Source organism: Malurus melanocephalus, unplaced genomic scaffold (genome assembly GCF_030028575.1).
Source record: "Malurus melanocephalus ecotype Western Australia unplaced genomic scaffold, MMel_1.1 scaffold_172, whole genome shotgun sequence".
NCBI lineage: Eukaryota > Metazoa > Chordata > Aves > Passeriformes > Maluridae > Malurus > Malurus melanocephalus.
The window spans coordinates 633812-653005 of record NW_026623404.1 but is presented as its reverse complement, the minus strand read 5'-3'; the positions used below and the strand labels follow the sequence as shown (position 1 = coordinate 653005).

Below are 19194 nucleotides of genomic sequence, written 5' to 3'. Positions count from 1 at the left end.
GAAGCCAATCTGCTGGCGCTGCTGCTGCAGAGGGTGGGCCAGAGCGGTCGGTGAGCTGCGGGTGTTGGCTGCAGGTGGGTGCGCGCTGCTCGGAGGGAGCGCTCAGGGGGTACTGGCGCTGCGCCGCCTGCAGAGAGGCGGCGGTGCCGGAGACCGCGGCATGGCGCGGCCGGGTCGCGCTGTGWGAGAAGGGGATCCTTTCAGCCCATCCCGCCCGTAGTGTCAGAATTAATCCTCCCTTAGAATGAACGGAGCCGCCGCGGGGCGCAGGCGCGGGCGGCTTGAGCATGCGCAGTAGGGGTGCCGAYACCGCTGCCCTCCCCCGGCGGGCGGGGCGGGGGCGATGGCGGTTCCTGCTGCGGGCTGAGGCTGTGGAAGTTGGCGGTGGGCGATAACCCCGGCACAATGAATGTAGTTGCCCTCTAAATTCTGCCTCCCCCGGCCCTGTTACACGAGGAAGGCGGCTATGCCCTTGGGGCGGGGGCGGGGCYGGCGGGGGGGGTGATAACGGGACGGAYGGGGGAGGTGTTTCTTGGTGGCAACGCGGCCTATTAAAGACAGGTGATGCCCGGCCCATCTTTGCCATCCCTCCTGCTGGAGAGCCGTCCCGACCCCTGGCAGAGCTGTCGCAGCGGGGTGGGCTCTGCCTGCCGATTATTGACTATAAAAGAGGAGCYGATTGTCCCCAGAGCAGATGCGACGCCCTGCATCACTAGCTGTATTCTGACTCCTAAGGATTTGTCCGAACAAAGGCCTCTTGTATTCCATGCTCATTGTTCTGTTAGGAACTCTTATGGTTGTCAGAACTGGATTCCCATGTGCCCTCAATTATAGGCCACGTGTAAATCCACAAAAGGTAATAAATTTCTTTGTCCCTTAGTTCTGGAGTTGGGCCATGGCTAAAAAGTTGCTTGCCTTTAGGAATACACTACATCCGTTCTCTATTGACCGCATACAAATGATGAAAAAATACTGAAAATTGTACTATTGCGYGTATTTCTTACAATCCTTCTTGTATRGCATTCCCAGCTCACTGTTAATGTGAAAAACTGCTGTATCTATACAGGCCAGAAGGTCTTTCTGTCTAAAATAAGTCTCAGTTATAACTGAGTATAAATGGGTCTTTGCAAAATACTTTAAACACTAAAGTAACATTTGGATWAAAAAAAGTTTCATGAAGGAATCAGTAGGCTGTTTAACTAATTTCACAATATTATTCCTATTTTTCTTAATGATTTGGTGAAGCAAGGAATGGCATAATTTATCTATTATCCAAACACATAGACAGAGTTAGTGACTTATTTCACAATATTATTCCTGTTTTTCTTAATGATTTGGTGAAGCAAGGAATGGCATAATTTATCTATTATCCAAACACATAGACAGAGTTAACTGACAGCAGAGGACGRTTTAATGATCAAAGATCACAGTCAAGAAAAATGCCCAGGAAAATGCGCTTTGGCAATCTCAAACTGTAGCTGAGGATTATGTTTCAAACTTCGTATTCTGCACACTTCGATGAGGGCATTGTGGCTGTATCTGTATTTAATTACAGATAGATCATAACACTAATGGACTGTGAGTCTTACCTAGTTCCAAAAAAACCCATCAGGTTTGATTAATAAGTTTGGCTTGTCCCTGCTTGCTATGTAGAGAGATTTAAACATGTCCCCTTTTTTCACTAGTGTATTTAATGACTTTTTTAAAAAAAATGTGTAATGTGTAAAAAAAAGCTTCAATGTGTAATGCAAACTGAAGCTCAAGATTCATTGTATAATAAGCACTATAATTATGGATGTATTCAATATAAACCCACATCTTTATTTTAAGTAAAACATGCTATGATAATAAGCTGTGCTAAATTATTCTCTAAATATGATCAATAAAGCTTGCATGTTCTGGAAGRGACATACTTTAATCACATACAAAAGTGACGGACTTCAGAAGCCATTAAAAGCTGTGATTTTCTTTTACAGAATTTGCAGTTATTTTTGTCAGAAGTACACTGTCATTTTAATTCATTTTTTTTCTGAAAATTAAAATTACAGTTCTTGATCTTTTTTTTGYCTAAGAAAATAATTTGAAAAGGACCTAGATGAATTTGATAAATTTAATTTTGGGATAAATTCCAGCCAGTTTTGCTTCTTTTGATTACTGCTTTATCTTAGCAGGTTCACGTGTTTGTCAGGGAACGTGCATTTAATGATCACTGCTTGCAGAGTGGGAATCTTCCACTTTTGGAATGCTTCCAAGAATTAATGCAATGTCCTTACTTCCTGCTGGTATACCATGCTGGGTTTTTTTTCCATGTTGATTTATTTTTTATCACTTCTAAAGAACACCAAGTCTCTGCGTGACCTTTCAATCTGAGAATACTATCTCAACATTTATTATTGATAAATGTCACTTTTGTGGATTAAATGTCTTATAATGTCCTGTGCCTTTTTTTTGCTTGTCCGAAAATGATTGACCGAATATTATTTTTCTTCATTATTTTTTAAAAACCTGTGAGACCCAGTTCCATTGAAATTTCCAGACAGGAACTTGGAATTCTCTTTGTGTTTCCAATCTTAGACAGTCAGGGACAATCAACACATTAATGGAATATAAAAGTTCAGAACTTGTGCTCTGTATTTATAGTTTAATTACATTTTAAACCACTCTTGTCTTTTTAGTTGGCAGAAGTGTCACCAAATCCTACAGATATCTGTTCCACTCATATTCATCTTAGTGAATGTTGAATTAGATGTGTAGGCAGAGTAATGTCTTTAAAACTTGTTAACAAATCATTAATTTCTCTCCTTTTGAATGGATAAGAAATGAAAATAGTAAATCATCTTGATGGGTATATAGTAGACTCAATAATGTAATACTTTTAATATTAGATCTTATAATGCTGATCTTGACCTTTTCAAAACATATATTGATGTACAGTTGAATTTTTWATGAAAAAAATGACTGAAACTTCTCTAGAGAAATCTATGCATTTTCTTCATTTTCACTGTGCTTAATTCTTTTATTCTAGGTACATAAAGTATGCTGTAAAATACCAGCTCTTAGATTTGCCTTTTTAAAAATCCTGTTCCCTAGTAAGACATGCAATCCAAGCTGTGAGAAGGCCACATGATAAATGTAATGTTMAATTGAAGAACAATTTATTTCTCATAAGATAACCTCTAAGAAGTACTAGGATTTAATTTTTTTRTAGTTGGTGAGTGCTGTTGCACAGCAGTATTGTGCTATCAGATAAAAGCTGATAGATTGTTTTACAATTGTTTGTAAATAATAAAGTAACAAATAAGGGTGTAGACTGGTTTGCTGTGTAGGAAGAGGAGAGAATGTCTACACTCGCAAAGTTGTTTGTAATTTCTGAATGGCCACACCCTCGTGCTGGGAACAGTGTCAAGCTTCASTCCCATTCCAAGGGTTTGGTCCTGTTTATTGTCAGTCAGGCAGAACCCTAACAGGCTTTCTCTGGCAAAGTATGAACTGAGCTATGTGTGATACTTACGTATGCTCAGTACTTTCACAAAATAGCATTCCCTAGGCTATTTCAAAGTCAAACGTATTTATATGTATATTTTTATCTTACTGTTACAAAGTGATCAAACAGTTTGGTGTCTTTGCCACTGTCTTTCTGAACTCTTATCTGGGTGTTCATGCTTCATTCTCATTACATGTGCTCTCCCTAGCTTGATAGCTTTTCCTTGGTTATTCACTAAGAAATAATTGCACATCTTCCACTGTTCTCAACGTCACTAACACATTTAAACTTYTGTAACCATTTTATTTATCAGTTGTTGCAGCTGAGGCTATTTGGGCTGTTAGTTTAGTAAAATCTTTTCAGGAGAGTTTATTAATGTACGTACATTTTCAGTATGTTCTGATCAGTGCTGTGGTGGGAACTACAATACGCTGCACGAACAGAAGTTCATCTCTTCTCAAAGGTCACTTCACAGTTCTGTTTGCTTTGCTCTTTCAGATCTGGTGGAATGAATRTGAAAACCATTTCTAGGAGGTATACTGCAGTGGTTATGATTTTAGTGTAAGCCTATATGTTCTGAAAATGTCTGACCTGTATGTTGTCTCCTTTATGAGTTTTAATAGTATTTAAATTGTTTTTACAGCTGCRTTTACAGTCTCTTACTATAATATGTAGGGTTCAACATATATACGTRTATTATTAAACTAATAGTCTAAAGGTCATTTGGACTTTCCAAAATAAAAGTATAAGCAAATAAATTACACATTTCAGTGTCTTATAGGTACAGAATTATAAGAACATTTAGGAAGGATTTTGATGTGCTAACTAAAAGACAATCATAAACATGTTGCATCCTCTATGCATCTTTGGAAAGGGAGCATTAGCACTGGTGAAGTAGAACAACTGCACTGGAAATTCAATGAGKTTTTGGCAGCTGTTAGCATGGAATTAGGGTTAGTTGAACACTTTCTTATAGCTTTTTACCAACAGACAAGATACTTAGAGGAATGTTTGTATATTTCACATTTTGACCATGGTCTTTTCAGAGTTCAGTGTGGTTACCTGGCATKTGGGTCAATGAGCTCGTTGTGTTCTAGACTGCTCTGTCCCTTATTTGGGAAAAGGACACTGTTAAAACTGGCAAAGGGTTATAACTAGAAGATCCCTAATGGTGCTTCCAACCSAAACCACTCTGGTTCTACAACAGARGGACCTTACAAACAGCAGAACTAATGAGGTCTGGGCTCTTATTACTGGATTTTGTGACAGACCATAAGAGTGCTCTTAYATCCTCAGAGCTCCCGGGTGGTCCCTTATTTCATCCACTGTAATGATCAAAATTAGTTTACTATCCCCAGCTTTCTGTTCAGCAGCTGCTGCTCTGCTCCGACAGACTGGCCATTGCTTGCCACTTCACTGTGAGGCRTGCAGAGTACCTGGCCCCTCAACTGGAGACCTGTACAGATAATTTTGAGAGGTACATATGTCCCCTACACATGTATTATGTGGGGTTGACCTTAATAACTGTGAAATTTGTATCATTTTTTTACTGTAGCAGCCAACTGGCCTCTTATTTGAGGTGGCTTACAAAAAAAATGAGCCAGGGCAAATGTTAAACATTTAACTTTGGGGGAGTTTAGTTTTGGATTGTTTTCAGTTGTCTTTGTCAACCAATTGTTGGTTTGTTGGTTGTTTTTTTTTAGAAAAAAACTAATAGCTAACGGAACATTTATCAGTGTAAGATTGTAAAGGTCCAGTATGCAAACRAGGTTTCGTTAAGTGATGAGAGACTGGATCAGTACTTGTCTCATGTTCCACGAGATACTGCAAGGCTAGTTGCTGAACAGCACACAGACATGTCTTAGAAAGCAAAAGTAAGAGATCCCAACCCTAATGAACCATTTACTGGAGCTTGGTTCTTGGTAATTCACATAAAGACAGGCTTTAATGAATCCTCTGGGATTTTATGGAGCAAATAAAAGGAGGGGTGTTCCCCRGCATTCCTGAGCTGCAGACCTCCTCAACATATGTCTGCACCCCCTACGTTTCTTACCCTTTTGTTGGAGCTRATCAAATATTTATTAAAAAACCCTATTGATTAATTCATATGGCTTTGTAGAAGGATGCATGAAATAATTATAAATGCTACTTGGTCTTGTTTAACGTACCGCATTTTAGCTGAATTGCTAAGATAGTTTGGAGTGCTCTAAAATAATCAACAGATTCAGTAAAGTGGTACATTAATACCAAAATTATGAAGTAAGTCAGAAATTGGCTACAAGAGAGCTACAAATTGAATTTYTTTAAGTTTTTTTTTTCTTTTTTAGTGGAGAGGAGGGTGAATTAGGCTAAGTCATTACACTGTATTCATTACTACATTCCTTAATCGTGAACAAAAACATTAGATACACTGCTGAATTTGGCTTTTAAGAAAATAATGAGATACTGCTATTAGAGATTAGGATTAGGATGCACTAGATGACTTGCAAATTAGACTAGTGAGACAGTGATGAGATCTGAACCATAATGTTATATAACAAATTTTGTATCAATGAAAGAAATTTAGGATCAAACCGGAGTAAAGAGAAAACTGCAAGAAATAATAAGGAAAACCAGAAGTTMAGTCTTTTAAGTCGACCTTGGAAAGTTTGACAATTATCCATTCTAATTAAATTGAGAGAGGGTATCAGCACTCTTGATAATTGTAAAAGTGAATAAATATCCAAGGGATAATTAAGTCATRCAACAATTTTAACAGAAGAACAAATATATGTAAATGTTAATAAATTGTGTAATTAAGAGGTTTACAGTCTCAACACCAATATACTGGAATAGAGTTTTTGTGGTAATAGTATGGTAAGAGAAAACTTTCTGAAACATTGATTGTTGGTATGGAAGTATTATATGATGTCTTGCCTAAAATAGCAGAGTTGGACTTGATTACAGTGTTGTTTCCATGTTCATTATGCAAATACAAATGTTACTGAAATTGATAATTTTACTTACAGGAAGCAAGTTGTATTTTGGAGCTTGCTATAGAAATTACATGTAAAAGGAGAMAGATACCTAGTATTTATTCTCGGTTCCAGAATTTTGCAGAAGGATTTATGTTTCTTTTAGAAGTGTTATTTTATATGATGCCAAATAAACTTTGAAATTCACTTACTTTTTAAAAAAAAGTTTCATTCAAATGTGGGAAATTTAATGTCACTGAAGCAACTCTGCTTTTGTTGAAAGTTCAGTCTTTTGAGGAGCAGGCTTTTAAATTCATAATGAAAGGGTATTGTAGAGAATTCTGACATATAAAAAAGTTTTATGATTTATGGAAGTTGGGGTTTATGAGGCCATACATTATCAGAATAAATGGTGGTCTTGTTCTTCTGTATTTTCCTAGTTCCTCAGGCTTAGAATGGAAAGAGTGAATACATTGAGATTGTCTGGCCATGGGAAGGAGAAGATGCCTGCTCCAAGGGTGCCAGTGCTGGCAGCAAGATCACTGGATCTCTTCTGTTCCAAGAGACATGGAGGTCTATTTGTGGTTGGAGCTACCTGAATAAAGTATAGGATAGTCTGCTGTGAAAGCATCTGACATGAAGAAGACTGTCTTGTGGTTTAGTTTGCTCTGAATGTGTCATGTTATCAGATAAGCCTTTTCACGAAATTAAAAACCAGAAACAGTATTTTCTTGTTTCTGGGTTTTGTTTGGATTTTTTTTTGTCACCTGTCAATTCAGGTGGGCCTGAATTATCTGTTGCTGATTTTAATTGGAATTGTGGAAGCAAAATCCTGGAATAAAAAATCCTGGAATAAAAAAAAGAAATGGAATGTTTCTTTAAGCTTTAAAATAGGCTGTCTTGACTCAGATTTGCAGYAAGGGCAGTTTATGCATCTGCAGTATATAAATAGGTCTTTAAATAGGTGTAAGTAAAATACACTTATGCTTTAAGTTTCTTTATRTTGACAAAGTGTAGTAAAATATTTTTATTGTAAAAACCAGTTAAAGTCAATTTTCCATAGAGAAAAAATGCACTTCTGTGTAAGGATTTTCACCAGAAAAAAAAACTCAGCTGCTCAGAGGGAGATGGTCTTAAATTTAAATATGTTCTAAAGACACTGTAAAGCTTCCTAACAAGAGTAGAGGTACATGACAAAATCAGTTTCAACTGAMTGAACACTCATAGGTGTACTGTCACTGAACTATCTCTAAATGAGCCTGTTTGGTAAGCCCCAGCAATCCTRTGGTTCAGCCAGGCTGTTGGTGTTTTTTGTATTCCATTATTGCAGTCCAGAGTGCCTCATGGGAATCCATTTAGGAAACAGTCTAGTAGCCTCTGTCTTCCTTTCACTACWAGCTGTACAGTGATGAGCCTTTTGGAATGTAAAATATGTAACAAAGTTTCCTTTTTCCATCTTAATTTTACAGAAAATTGAGAATTTGGGGTTTTTGAGGGTAAGCCTAAGACTAGTCTTTCTCTTAAATTATAATTAAACACACTCCTTTATGTGTGTCCTGTGGACTATACTGAAAAATTTCCTACAGGTGAGTATTACCTGTAGAATTGTTCTCTGATATATAGCTTATACTTTACTTTTCAAAATACGCAGTGTGCGTATATTTTACAAAGTAGTAATATTACCAAATTCAGTGCAAAAGTCACTTAAAACACAAATTTCTAACTGTGCATAAGATTTGCAAACTAAATTCAATGCTGATAAGTTCTTTGTTTTATGGTGTATTGATTTTGTTTGTTGGGGTTTTTTTTTAAATAAGACTGTAGAATCAATTACTTATTTTTCCATTTCAGGAATAGATTGAAGAAAACATGGCCAATCAACGGGATTACATTAGCAGACCTATTTGCAATGGAATTTCTGTTCCTGAAAATAAAATCAATTCCTTAGTGGCTGAAGGTCATGGACAACAAATTCTAAAAGTGCTGCAAAAGTTCAGAGAACAAAATATATTTTTTGATTTTAAAATTCTTGTGAAAGATGAAATAATTCCCTGTCATCGTTGTGTACTGGCAGCATGCAGTGATTTTTTCAGGTAAACCTAATTTTGGCATGAGTTTGCAGGAAATAGATTTTAAGTTCTCTGGGAGGGAGGGAAGGAATAGAATTTAAAAAAAAGAAAAAAAGTGAAAATTATCACAACTTACATATATCTGCAGAGTTTTGAGTAAAGCATTCAAGCATCGTTTTAAGGGTATGCCAGATACTGCTGTTTGTATTTTCAAAAAGTTGTGAGAACTCTATGAATCAGATTCCGATAGCAGTCCAAACTCTGAAATACAAGTTTCAAGTCATAAGTGTGTGGTTCTGCTGTTAAATAGAACTGACACACATTATATATATTTAAGAGTTACTTGTTGCCCATACCAGTATTTGAAGGTCTGCAAGGATTTGTTTGACTTTTTATATGACAGCCTATATACTTTGACACATTAATATTGTGAAACATAACAGATTGATTACAAACACATCTTGGCCTGAGCGATTAAGGATAAGTTGTAYGTGTTTTTGGAATGCAATTGGATTTTGTATAAGATGGCAGTATAGTAGAGATTGTCTTCGGAGGTATTTAAACAGATATGCATACTTTTCCTCAACAACAGATTTCAGCCTTTCAGCATGGATTCTCCTCCTGGTATTCTTAAGGGACAGCCAGCATTCACATACAGGAGTCTAAAAAGAAACCTTGTTAACCTTTTTAGTAGAAAGGTTCAGACTTACAGTTCCACACTGAAAGTGTTTCCGAATACAGTTTACTAAAAGCTAAGACTCTCTGATCATGAAAAATGGACTCCTGGGAATAAGTTAATGGCCTCAGTTTGGTTGCCCATACATAGGTGAGTGTTAATTTCAAGTCTACTGGAACATCCCATGGTCTAAGAGAGTCTGCCACACATGACAGAAGATAGCTAGATGTATTCTGAGAATTACTGAAAAAAAAGAAATGCAGATGAAATGAGCACTTTCTCCACTGTAGCAGTAGATTTTTTTTATTCTCTAACACACAGATCTATTTTCATTTGTGTTTTAACTGCCTAACACCACTGAGATGATCAGGTAGAAAGAAATACCAGGATGAAGCAGCTTCCAGTGGTAATTTGTAGAATTGAAGTTAAGCACGTGGAAACTCATGTGTTCTTTTCACTACCTACAGACTCTTCAGATTAAAATCTGCCCGAAAAGATCTTACCTTGCTTCTAGTGATAGATACAGTTGATARTAGCAGCCATCAGATTCATAAGTTGTCCTGGAATGCAATTTTTTACCTTCAAGGATCTAAGTCCACTAGATACATTTTTAAATGGAATACTTTTTGTCTTCCTTGGCCTTTGGACTTCTCTTAGTTTTGGCTTCGTTGTATAAACCCAAGATTCAGCAACATTTTGATCCTTATTTGTTAGATTTCAGGCTGAAAGCCTTTGCCTACATTGCTGTCCTTCTCTGGTATTGTTCACTATTTTACTCCCTAGTTGGAGATTTCATAACTCTTGGATAAATGAGGAAAGGATTTTAAGGCTCATCACTTAGTATGCAAATAGGTCTTTGGGATACAGGTGTCCTACTGTAATTTTATGGTCTTTTTTGGGAAGTCAGGCAACTTCTTGCTTTACCACACGTTTATGTCCCAAAGTGTATGTGCTGTACACTGTGATGTTTTTTTCCTATTTGGCTCCAGAAAAGGATGGGATTAAAAAAATCTCATACAGTAGACATACTAATTATATAACTGAACTATGATATAACACTTTTTAAAATATGAATTAACTATATTAATAACTCAGATTCTCTACTTCACATTTGATGACTTATTTGAATCTTCCACTATTGTCTTTTGTCATATTTAGAAGCCACTGCTATCCCAGCCTGATGCTTAGGCTTTGAGTGGGTAGGGCAAGGGATATTAAAGCAGTATTCTGTTGGCAGCACTTACATGATTGAAAAAATTAAATTATTTTCTCTTGTCATGTTAGACTGTATGAAATAGTTAAATTTTATTACATATTTAGAATAAAGCAGATAAAGTTGTGATAAATTTTCCACAAATCTACTTTTTGAAAGTTCATTCCACAATTTCAACCATCATCTTTGTATTCTGTCACAATCTACTTTCTGCAGTTTCACTGAGTCATGCAATCATATGTCAAAACGTCCTTTTTTTCTCTGACACTGGCTTCTAATCATACATCTCTCTGTCAACTCTAAAGCAAGAATTAAATTTCCTTTTTTTTTTCTTTTTATTCACCCCTAACCTACTTTTATTTCTGAGGACTACACCCATCATCCRTCTGGCCATTTGCTCAGCCTGCAATTTGGAAGGAATTTTTTTCACTTAATTTTATRTATTCATGCACAGTTCATGATGTAACTCATTAGGCTTTTTTACTATGTATTTTTRAAATCAGCATCTTTCCCAAGCTGTTGAAACTGATGCTGGTGTGAAAAATTTTCTCTCACAATGAGAACTGCAGACTTCATCGCTGTTTGTAAAAATCCATACAAAACARGTGCTGCTATCATTTTGTTAAACCATCACTTCGAATACGTTCTTATCACCAATCATTTTTCCTTCAAACATACCAAGTAAATTCATTGTTCATATAAGAACTTGCATATTTTAGACCTATTTTAGACCAGCCCTCATTATTATTTCCTCCTGATTCTCTCCTGTTCTCTTCTGTTTGCTAAAACTTTAATTTGTGTGTATATCTTCTGTATTCTATTCACAGAGCCATGTTTGAAGTTAATATGAAAGAGCGAGATGATGGTAATGTTATTATTAGTAACCTATCACCCAAGGCAGTGAAAGCTTTTCTTGATTATGCTTACACAGGAAAAACAGAGATAACCAATGATAATGTGGAAATGCTCTTCCAATTGTCGTCATTTCTTCAAGTTTCACTCCTTTCCAAAGCTTGCAGTGACTTCCTAATAAAAAGTATTGATCTTGTGAATTGCTTACAGTTGCTTTCTCTGTCAGAAAGTTATGGGTCCGTCCGCTTGTTTGATCATGCACTAGATTTTGTACAACACCACTTCTCATTGCTACTCAGATCAAGTGATTTTTTGGAGATGAATTTTGAGATACTACAGAAATGTCTTGAGGCTGATGAACTAAATGTCCCTGAAGAAGAATCAGTGTTGAAAGCTGTCCTCCAATGGACCAAACACAACKTAGAAACACGACAGAAATACCTGCCTAATTTGATTAAAAAAGTGAGATTACACCAGTTACCTGAAAAGACTTTGCAGGACTATCTGCATTCTGAAGAACACTTACTTAAGAGTGCTAACTGTTCAGTAATAATCAGTGATGCAGTTAAAAGTGTGCAGAACTTTAGTGGACTGTTTCCAGATGCACGTCCTTCAACAACAGAAAAATATATATTTGTTCATAAAACGGATGAAGATGGAGAAAACAGGCACACATTCTGCTACAACATCAAAACAGATAAATGGAAAGAACTACCACATACGCACATGATCGATCTGCCAGGGTCAAGTTTATCTAGCTATGGAGAAAAAATATTTATTACTGGAGGATGCAAGGGAAATTGTTATAGGACTGTTAGGCTTCATATTGCTGAACCATTTCATGATGCTACTGACCAAACCTGGTGCTACTGTCCAGTCAGCAATGAATTCTCCATAGTGTCAGCTATGAAAAAACCAAGGACAATGCACACATCTGTTGTAACTTTAAATCAGCTCTTTGTAATAGGTGGAAAGACCAGAGGAGCTCAAGAAACTCGGAGTCTTTTGGAYGTAGAATCCTATAATCCTCTTTCCAAAGACTGGAAATCTGTAAGCCAATTACCAAGAGGTATCTACTATCCAGAAGCAAGTGCATGCCAGAATATAATTTACGTCCTTGGCTCAGAAGTAGAGATTACTGATGCCTTTAATCCATCTCTTGACTGTTTCTTTAAGTATAACGCTATGACTGATCAGTGGTCTGAGCTTGTCGCAGAATTTGGGCAGTTTTTTCATGCAACTCTAATCAAAGCTGTTCCAGTGAACTGTACTTTGTACATATGTGATCTCTCCACCTACAAGGTCTACAGTTTTTGTCCAGAAACCTGTGTTTGGAAAGGGGAAGGATCTTTTGAATGTGCTGGCTTTAACGCAGGGGCAGTTGGGACAGAAGACAAAATTTACATACTAGGTGGTGATTATGCTCCAGAAGAAATCACAGATGAAGTTCAAGTCTACCACAGTAGTAGGTCTGAGTGGGAAGAAGTTTCACCCATGCCAAAAGCCTTAACTGAGTTTTACTGTCAGGTCATTCAGTTTAATAAATACAGGGAYCCCTGGTCACCAGTACTGACAATTTGCTCTGGAGAATTTTGAAACTCCTGAGTCAAAAGAGTCTATTTAAATGCACAAGTTCTAGAACAGTTTTTAAGTATTAGTTTACAGATGGAGAAATATGTACTTGTTTGTTGAAATTTTCAGTTTAAATTATATGCTGTAGGTTTGCTTTTGGAAGAGTCCATTAAAATGTCATTCATGCTAGTCATTATACAGACAGTRTTACTTAATTTTATACACAACTCTTCCCTGTAATTATCAGAATAACTTTCAAAATGATACTACTTTTCAAAAAAGAATACTCATGAAGAATTAATTGTGTAATATGTGCCATTATTTCTGTAATATTCACAGTTGTCCCAGTAGACAAATTGCTAAATGAGAAAATTGACTGTGATACTGTTTTCCCTATGTAACTGAAGTTTAAAATCATTAGTAYTGCTTAGATTTTCTATGTCCATAAACCTGTAAGAGGAATTCACTGTCAGCTTTATCTTATGGTAATGACCCTAGCAAGGTCAAGAGCCAAAGTGACCTTCATAGCATTAAAGCCAGGTATCTAACTTGAAGAGACTGATAATTCCTGTCATCTTACTTCAGCTCTTCAGTTTTACCAGTTTTTCTCCATCCTTGTGCCTTAGTAGTAGGTTTATTTTCTGTTTCCATCCCATTAACTGTGGCACGGTAAACTGCAGGGTAGGTAAGATTTCTACAGGATGGATRATTCATATTAAATCTTTGCTTTAGTCATCTTGTTAACTAAAAAAAAAAAACATGTCAGGATGTTTTCTAATAGAAGTATTCCATCTCTGAAGTCTCCAGTGCTACCCACTAAGCAGTCACTAGGCTGCTTAGAGCAGCAAGCTTTAAAAGAAATTGTAGTTGTTGCTTCCGTTAACGGTGGGACAAGTTCGTATCTTGTCACACATCAGTTACAAAGTTCCAAAACTACACCCCCACATTAGAAGTCAATAGTATATAGTATTTCTGAGGTGAGAAATCATCTTTTGTGGTTTAAATTAATTAAAATGCTTTATCTTGAACTTCATGGTAATTTTAAATGTTAAAATATTACACAGTAAACACTACACAATATATTGCTTGATAAACTTTAAGTAGTCAGCTATTATAATATTAGAATTGTAATGGCCTTCTAGTGCTAATATTAGTCTAGCCATACGTTGTGAAGTAGATTTGATCATCTCATGTTTACGAAGTTGGCCCTCTTTCTGACAAGAGGACACTGACATTAGCTAGGTTTCATAAATTAATTTGTAATATTGCGCAGCCTGAGAATTTCCTTTCTTACCAGGTATCCAAATAAGACACGGAAAGCCCTTATATTCCATATAAGTATTGTGAAAGCAGTAAGGTTGTCTTCTGCCAGATAGAATAATGATTCTAAACATCTAAGCACATCTTCTCAAGCAGTTTAAAACATGAATAAAATTCATTGAGRCATCAGAGACATCTTTCATATGTCTTGAGACAACTGTGGTAAGTTCATTATCACATCACTACTGCATGTACTTTTTGAAAAACTCAAACTCAATGCTTACAGCTTAATATTGCCTAAAATATGCTTCTGTTTTAAACAGTAAACAGTGGAAAGTTCCAATTCCGTGATTGGCTCTGTAATTTGTTATCAGATAYCTTTATAAATTTAGATAACATTCATCATAACAATTTTCATAAGTATGTAAATCAARATCATGTGCATTTGGAGAACATGTTAATAGAGCAGAACACTTCCACTCAGTAATTTCTGTATATTAATATGTGTTTCAGTTCTGTAGAACTATGTAACTTGTTACAGGATTTCAGGCAACTTCCACATTTATTTTGGTTTTTTATCATAAGTCTCCATATTTTAACTGAACATAGCGAGGTAACCCTTACAATCACCTTACAGAAATGCAAGTATTTTTGTTAGTGCAAAGCAAATGTATTGAGTTGAGATAGGAAGGCTACTATTCCTGCTTACTGAAACAATAGGAAAAAATACGTAGGAAAACAGTAGTTCACTCAGGTAGCATAGAGACTTCATTAACCATCAATTACTGCAACATGTCACATCATTGGAATACAAGGCCCAATTCACCTTTGCTTGTGTATGTGTTGTTTTTATACCTGAGTAATATAAGTATGCAATTTGTGCATTGAGAAGAGTAACATATTATGCCCATAGTACATGGGTATAAATAGCTATGCAAATTGGAAGAGACTAGAGAATTGCAAGGGTTTTTTAATTGCCACTGTCATGACGAAATTGCTGGGATCACATAAACAGCAACTGAATGAGTCATTCAGGTGATGCTCTATCCCCTAAGTTTTCCCTTCGGCAGATTTCTTTGGCAGTCTTCCACCCAGCTGCTTGCTATATGTATAAGACTCTGGAATTTTGACATCAGACAGAGCAGTGACCTATGTGAGAAATTCCTCAGTATGGATAGTGAAAACTGACTGAAGCTGAATTGGTAAAAGAGACATGCTTCTTTAACATTCTACACTGCACTTGTACAGTAACTGATGTCAGTTCCCAGCTGGACAAATCATTCATGGATTTCACAGAGAGTTGAGCTSTCTTAACTCAATGGTCAGGAAATAATGTAGTAATATCAGTTACTTTCTAGCATTGCTTACAGAAAAGTTATTGTGAAATGGTACTGATTTTCTTCAGTTAGATACGTAAGCCTGTACTGCAGCTCTCACAGAAGGAAAAAGGGTCATTTGCCGCATTTCCACATACAAAGTATTAAATCTGGTAGCAGAATTRAATGCAGAAGAAGCAGAAGTGTTAGAAAGTCATGGTTAAAAACAAGGCTTTTTCATGAGGACCTTTGTTCCAAATCCTGATTAATTGCTAMAGATGTAGGAAATCTCAGTGAAGTCAACTACAAAGAAGAATRTGAATTACTTGCATGAGTAACTGTTGTAGGTCTGGATCAAACAGATGTTTCAGTCTGCACAGCAGTTATGCAATTTTAAAAAAAGGTCACAAAATTAATGCAAAGTGAGGTTTTTTCCTCTTTTCTGACTTTTCAAAGCTCTTTGAATCAAAGCTTTATGAAAAAGTACYTTCCTCTAAAAATAGTCAGTAACTAGTTTAATGATTACTTATGTTCTTACTGAGTGATGTTTAAAACATACAAAATGCATGTAAAATTATAATCTACTATTTGCACTTAAATGATGTAACCAAAACATTTCTAATAGTATTCTATTTTATGTCACAKAACACATTAAAAGCATGACCAGTATAATATACACGAAGATAATATATATTGTATGTGGGATTTTAATATCCACTGATGATTATATTGGATAATCTTAATTTTTAAAGAATGCTAKGAAAACATTATGGCATTTTGGTAATATTATCATACTGGTTTAGTTGTTATATCAATTATTCAGKTGTTTATGTTGATTATGTTTGCACAGACCCGATCATTATTATTTAAGAGCTAATTAATTTGTTTTCTATATTCTAAATACATTTGTATTAARTCAGTTTACTGCTGTTAAAMATTCATTAYGTTCACAAAATGGAGTAGGTTTTCTGTGTCAGATTTATTTATGGTTTTACTCTGTGAAGAAAACTATTTACCTCCTCTAGTTAGTATTGGGTAGTAGGTRAGGTATAGGCTGTAGAATGTGCCGTCTGCAGTTCCTAGTGTGAAGATTAATTTTAGATGTTTCTGTTTGTRGGTGACCAACAGGAGGCAGCATAAGCTCTATTTTAATTAAAACAGACTGAAAACAGGGATGTATTTGATCATATTGTATTTGATCCTGAAAACAGGATTGTATTTGATCATATGCTCAATTTACTTTTTTTCCTTCTAACACCCAATAAAGTATAAAGAACAGTAACATTTTGCTGCTGCCTGGGCTCTGCTGATATGTGGAAAGTATGATACTACACGTTTGCCGAGATGTTAATTCTTTTGTGAAATAAAGCACTGAGCAACTGAATACCTCTCAGGTCTCTTTTTTTTTTTTTTTCCAGTGGGTTTCAGACTACAGAGAATCTGCAGTGTTTATAATCAGGAAATCTTTTTTGGTTTTTTGGTTTGATGGTTTTTTTTGGTTTTTGTTTTTTTTTTCCAATTGGAGAGCATTTTAACACTGTAACCAAGAATGCAGTTAGAATACAATCAAGAATAGATGAAAACTGCAGTGAGGATGTTTTATTATTATCCTTGGACCTTGTATGTGTATATCCTTTGCATATTGAGTTACTGTTCCCATGCTGATTTTGTCTGCTGAAGTTTTTAAGTTTACCTTTGTAAAGTACTCTTTTAAATTGGTATATTAAAAAAAATCAGATTGATACACAAGTTTTTCTAACAGCTTAAGTATTGCAAATGATTGGGTGTTTATTTTTAGTGAAATGGACCTTCTGTACTAGTMGAAGGAGCTGTAAATAAAAGGTAAMTACATAGTCTAAAATCTGCATGCCAAGGCATGCAGAAATGGCATCAATACAAAGTGACAGAGCCCAGTGTTGTCTTGTATTCTTCCAAAACTTAAAATTCTGTAACCCTGAGATTTCTCTATAGATGAATTAGYGTTACTGCAATACAAATTAACCTTCCAACACTCCAAAGTCTTTTCCCCAAAMGCCTTTCGGCTAACAAAAGCCTTTTGGAGACATGTACAAAGCATTCCTACAGCATTTACAATATTAAAAGCTTATAKTGAACAATGAAGGTATTCACAGACCAAATTTGAGAGCTCAATTGTATAACCCTGTGCACAATCAGAAGGAAACTATGTACGYTCTACAGATCCAGGGAATTTACCATTGCACTTGAACAGTTTGCATCTGAAGTAGACCATATGGTAGGGATTTTCTTCCTGTCATCAAAAGCAAGGAAGAAAGAATCTGGATTTAATKATTAAAATGCACATCAATTACACAAATTCAAGACAGTTCACATAAATGAAGGAGGTCCAAGCATTTTTGTTGGAGGAAGCTGGTATACACCAGGATTTTTCACCAGACAACAGCAGCCTTCATGAAAGTGGAGTAACAATTTGGGAGAAAGTAAAGCTATTTAGATTTATGTGCACGGCTCCTCTAGGAAATCATAAGCTTCCTAGTTAAAAATTATTTTAATGGATACTAATCATATTTAGTGGGTATGTCCTTCACAATAAAAGGATATTCAATGAGGTATAATTAGAWCTAATTATATTTGCAGACCGGCAGAGGTTCAGACTGTTAATGTCTTCTACTTTCCATCATTTGTCTATGTACTTGCACCTGAATGTAGTTTGAACTAGCTCGCAAGACTTTTTTGGATGTACTTCAATTTTTTTTTTCTGAGCACTGTTAAAATACTGGTAATAATATAAATATAATAATAAATATAATATAAATAAAATACTGGTAAAAGGAAGCCAAGTTCATACATGGGTGTCAGTAAGAAATATCCCTGTGTTATATGTGCCATCAATGTGGCATGGACTTGCTACCCTATTCCTTACCATTTTCCTTTTTAACACGATTTTCAGTATACAATGGGCAAGTATGGTACCAAAACTACTACTACCTACCTGTAAGCAAGCTGATAAATTAATAGTTGGCTGAAACTGGAAAACATCGTTTTAGGGAGATTTGTTATTTCATGACASTAATGATCACTTAAAGCTGTATTTATCAAATAACTACCTGTCCAGTGAAAACGTTCAAACACTCATTACAGCCCAGAACTTGGAATGAGAGAACTGAGYTAGTAATGCTTAAGGAATATGCAAAGTAATAMATTTAGACACCAGGTTAAGCAGAATAAGAGTACCAAACTTCGGAAAAGTAGGGTTACATGATCAARGCAACGGGAGGTAACACGGAGGGGAAGGGCCAGACACCGCTTGCGTGGCGGAGGGAACGAGGAGCCCCAATCTAGAAAAGCTCCATAAAAGCATCTTGTAACTGTTTTCGCCCACATCAGTGGCGTGGTGGCTCGCACATGGCAGCACCTCCAAAAAAAACCAAACTTTCTTTAATTTCACTGATAAACGTAATTTCTCCATTTTAATGACGAATCGCGGACTTTAGAAGCAACAGCCGGTTGCCCCGCTGCTCCACACTATAATCACACCAAGCTCGGCTCCACCGTACTTCCTCGGGCGGAGCGGCGACACCGAACCCGCCCCGASCCTGCCAAGGGTCCCTCACCGAGCGGCGGGCGGGCCGCCCCTGTCCGCAGCCAATCAGCGACAGGCCYGTGGAAGACAAGCGGCGCTTGCAGCCAATGGCTGCCCGGCGGCTGCGCGCGGCGCGGCCCCGCCGGCGGAGGAACGCGGGGGTTTGGGGCCGCCTGGCGCGGCAGGACGGGGCGGGGGCGGGGCGAGGGCAGCGGCGGACACAATCCACAAATAAG

General features: G+C 36.6%; 1 protein-coding gene across 4 annotated transcripts; it reads left to right on the top strand.

Moving 5' to 3' along the window:
• Window positions 1-25: 25 nt before the first annotated feature.
• Window positions 26-13999, top strand: KBTBD3 (kelch repeat and BTB domain containing 3). 4 transcript variants are annotated; one of them, XM_057372479.1, is made up of 3 exons: window positions 26-74; window positions 8290-8531; window positions 11224-13999. In XM_057372479.1, the coding sequence occupies exons 2-3, from the start codon at window positions 8308-8310 to the stop codon at window positions 12842-12844; spliced, it is 1845 nt and encodes a 614-aa protein (XP_057228462.1). In that variant the 5' UTR covers window positions 26-74; window positions 8290-8307; the 3' UTR covers window positions 12845-13999. The 4 variants fall into 4 exon arrangements, with proteins under 4 accessions (XP_057228462.1, XP_057228460.1, XP_057228459.1 ...); XM_057372477.1 differs by lacking the exon at window positions 26-74 and adding an exon at window positions 592-856 and having other exon boundaries at window positions 6879-8531; XM_057372476.1 differs by lacking the exon at window positions 26-74 and adding an exon at window positions 2924-4961 and having other exon boundaries at window positions 6879-8531.
• The last annotated feature ends 5195 nt before the right edge of the window (window positions 14000-19194 follow it).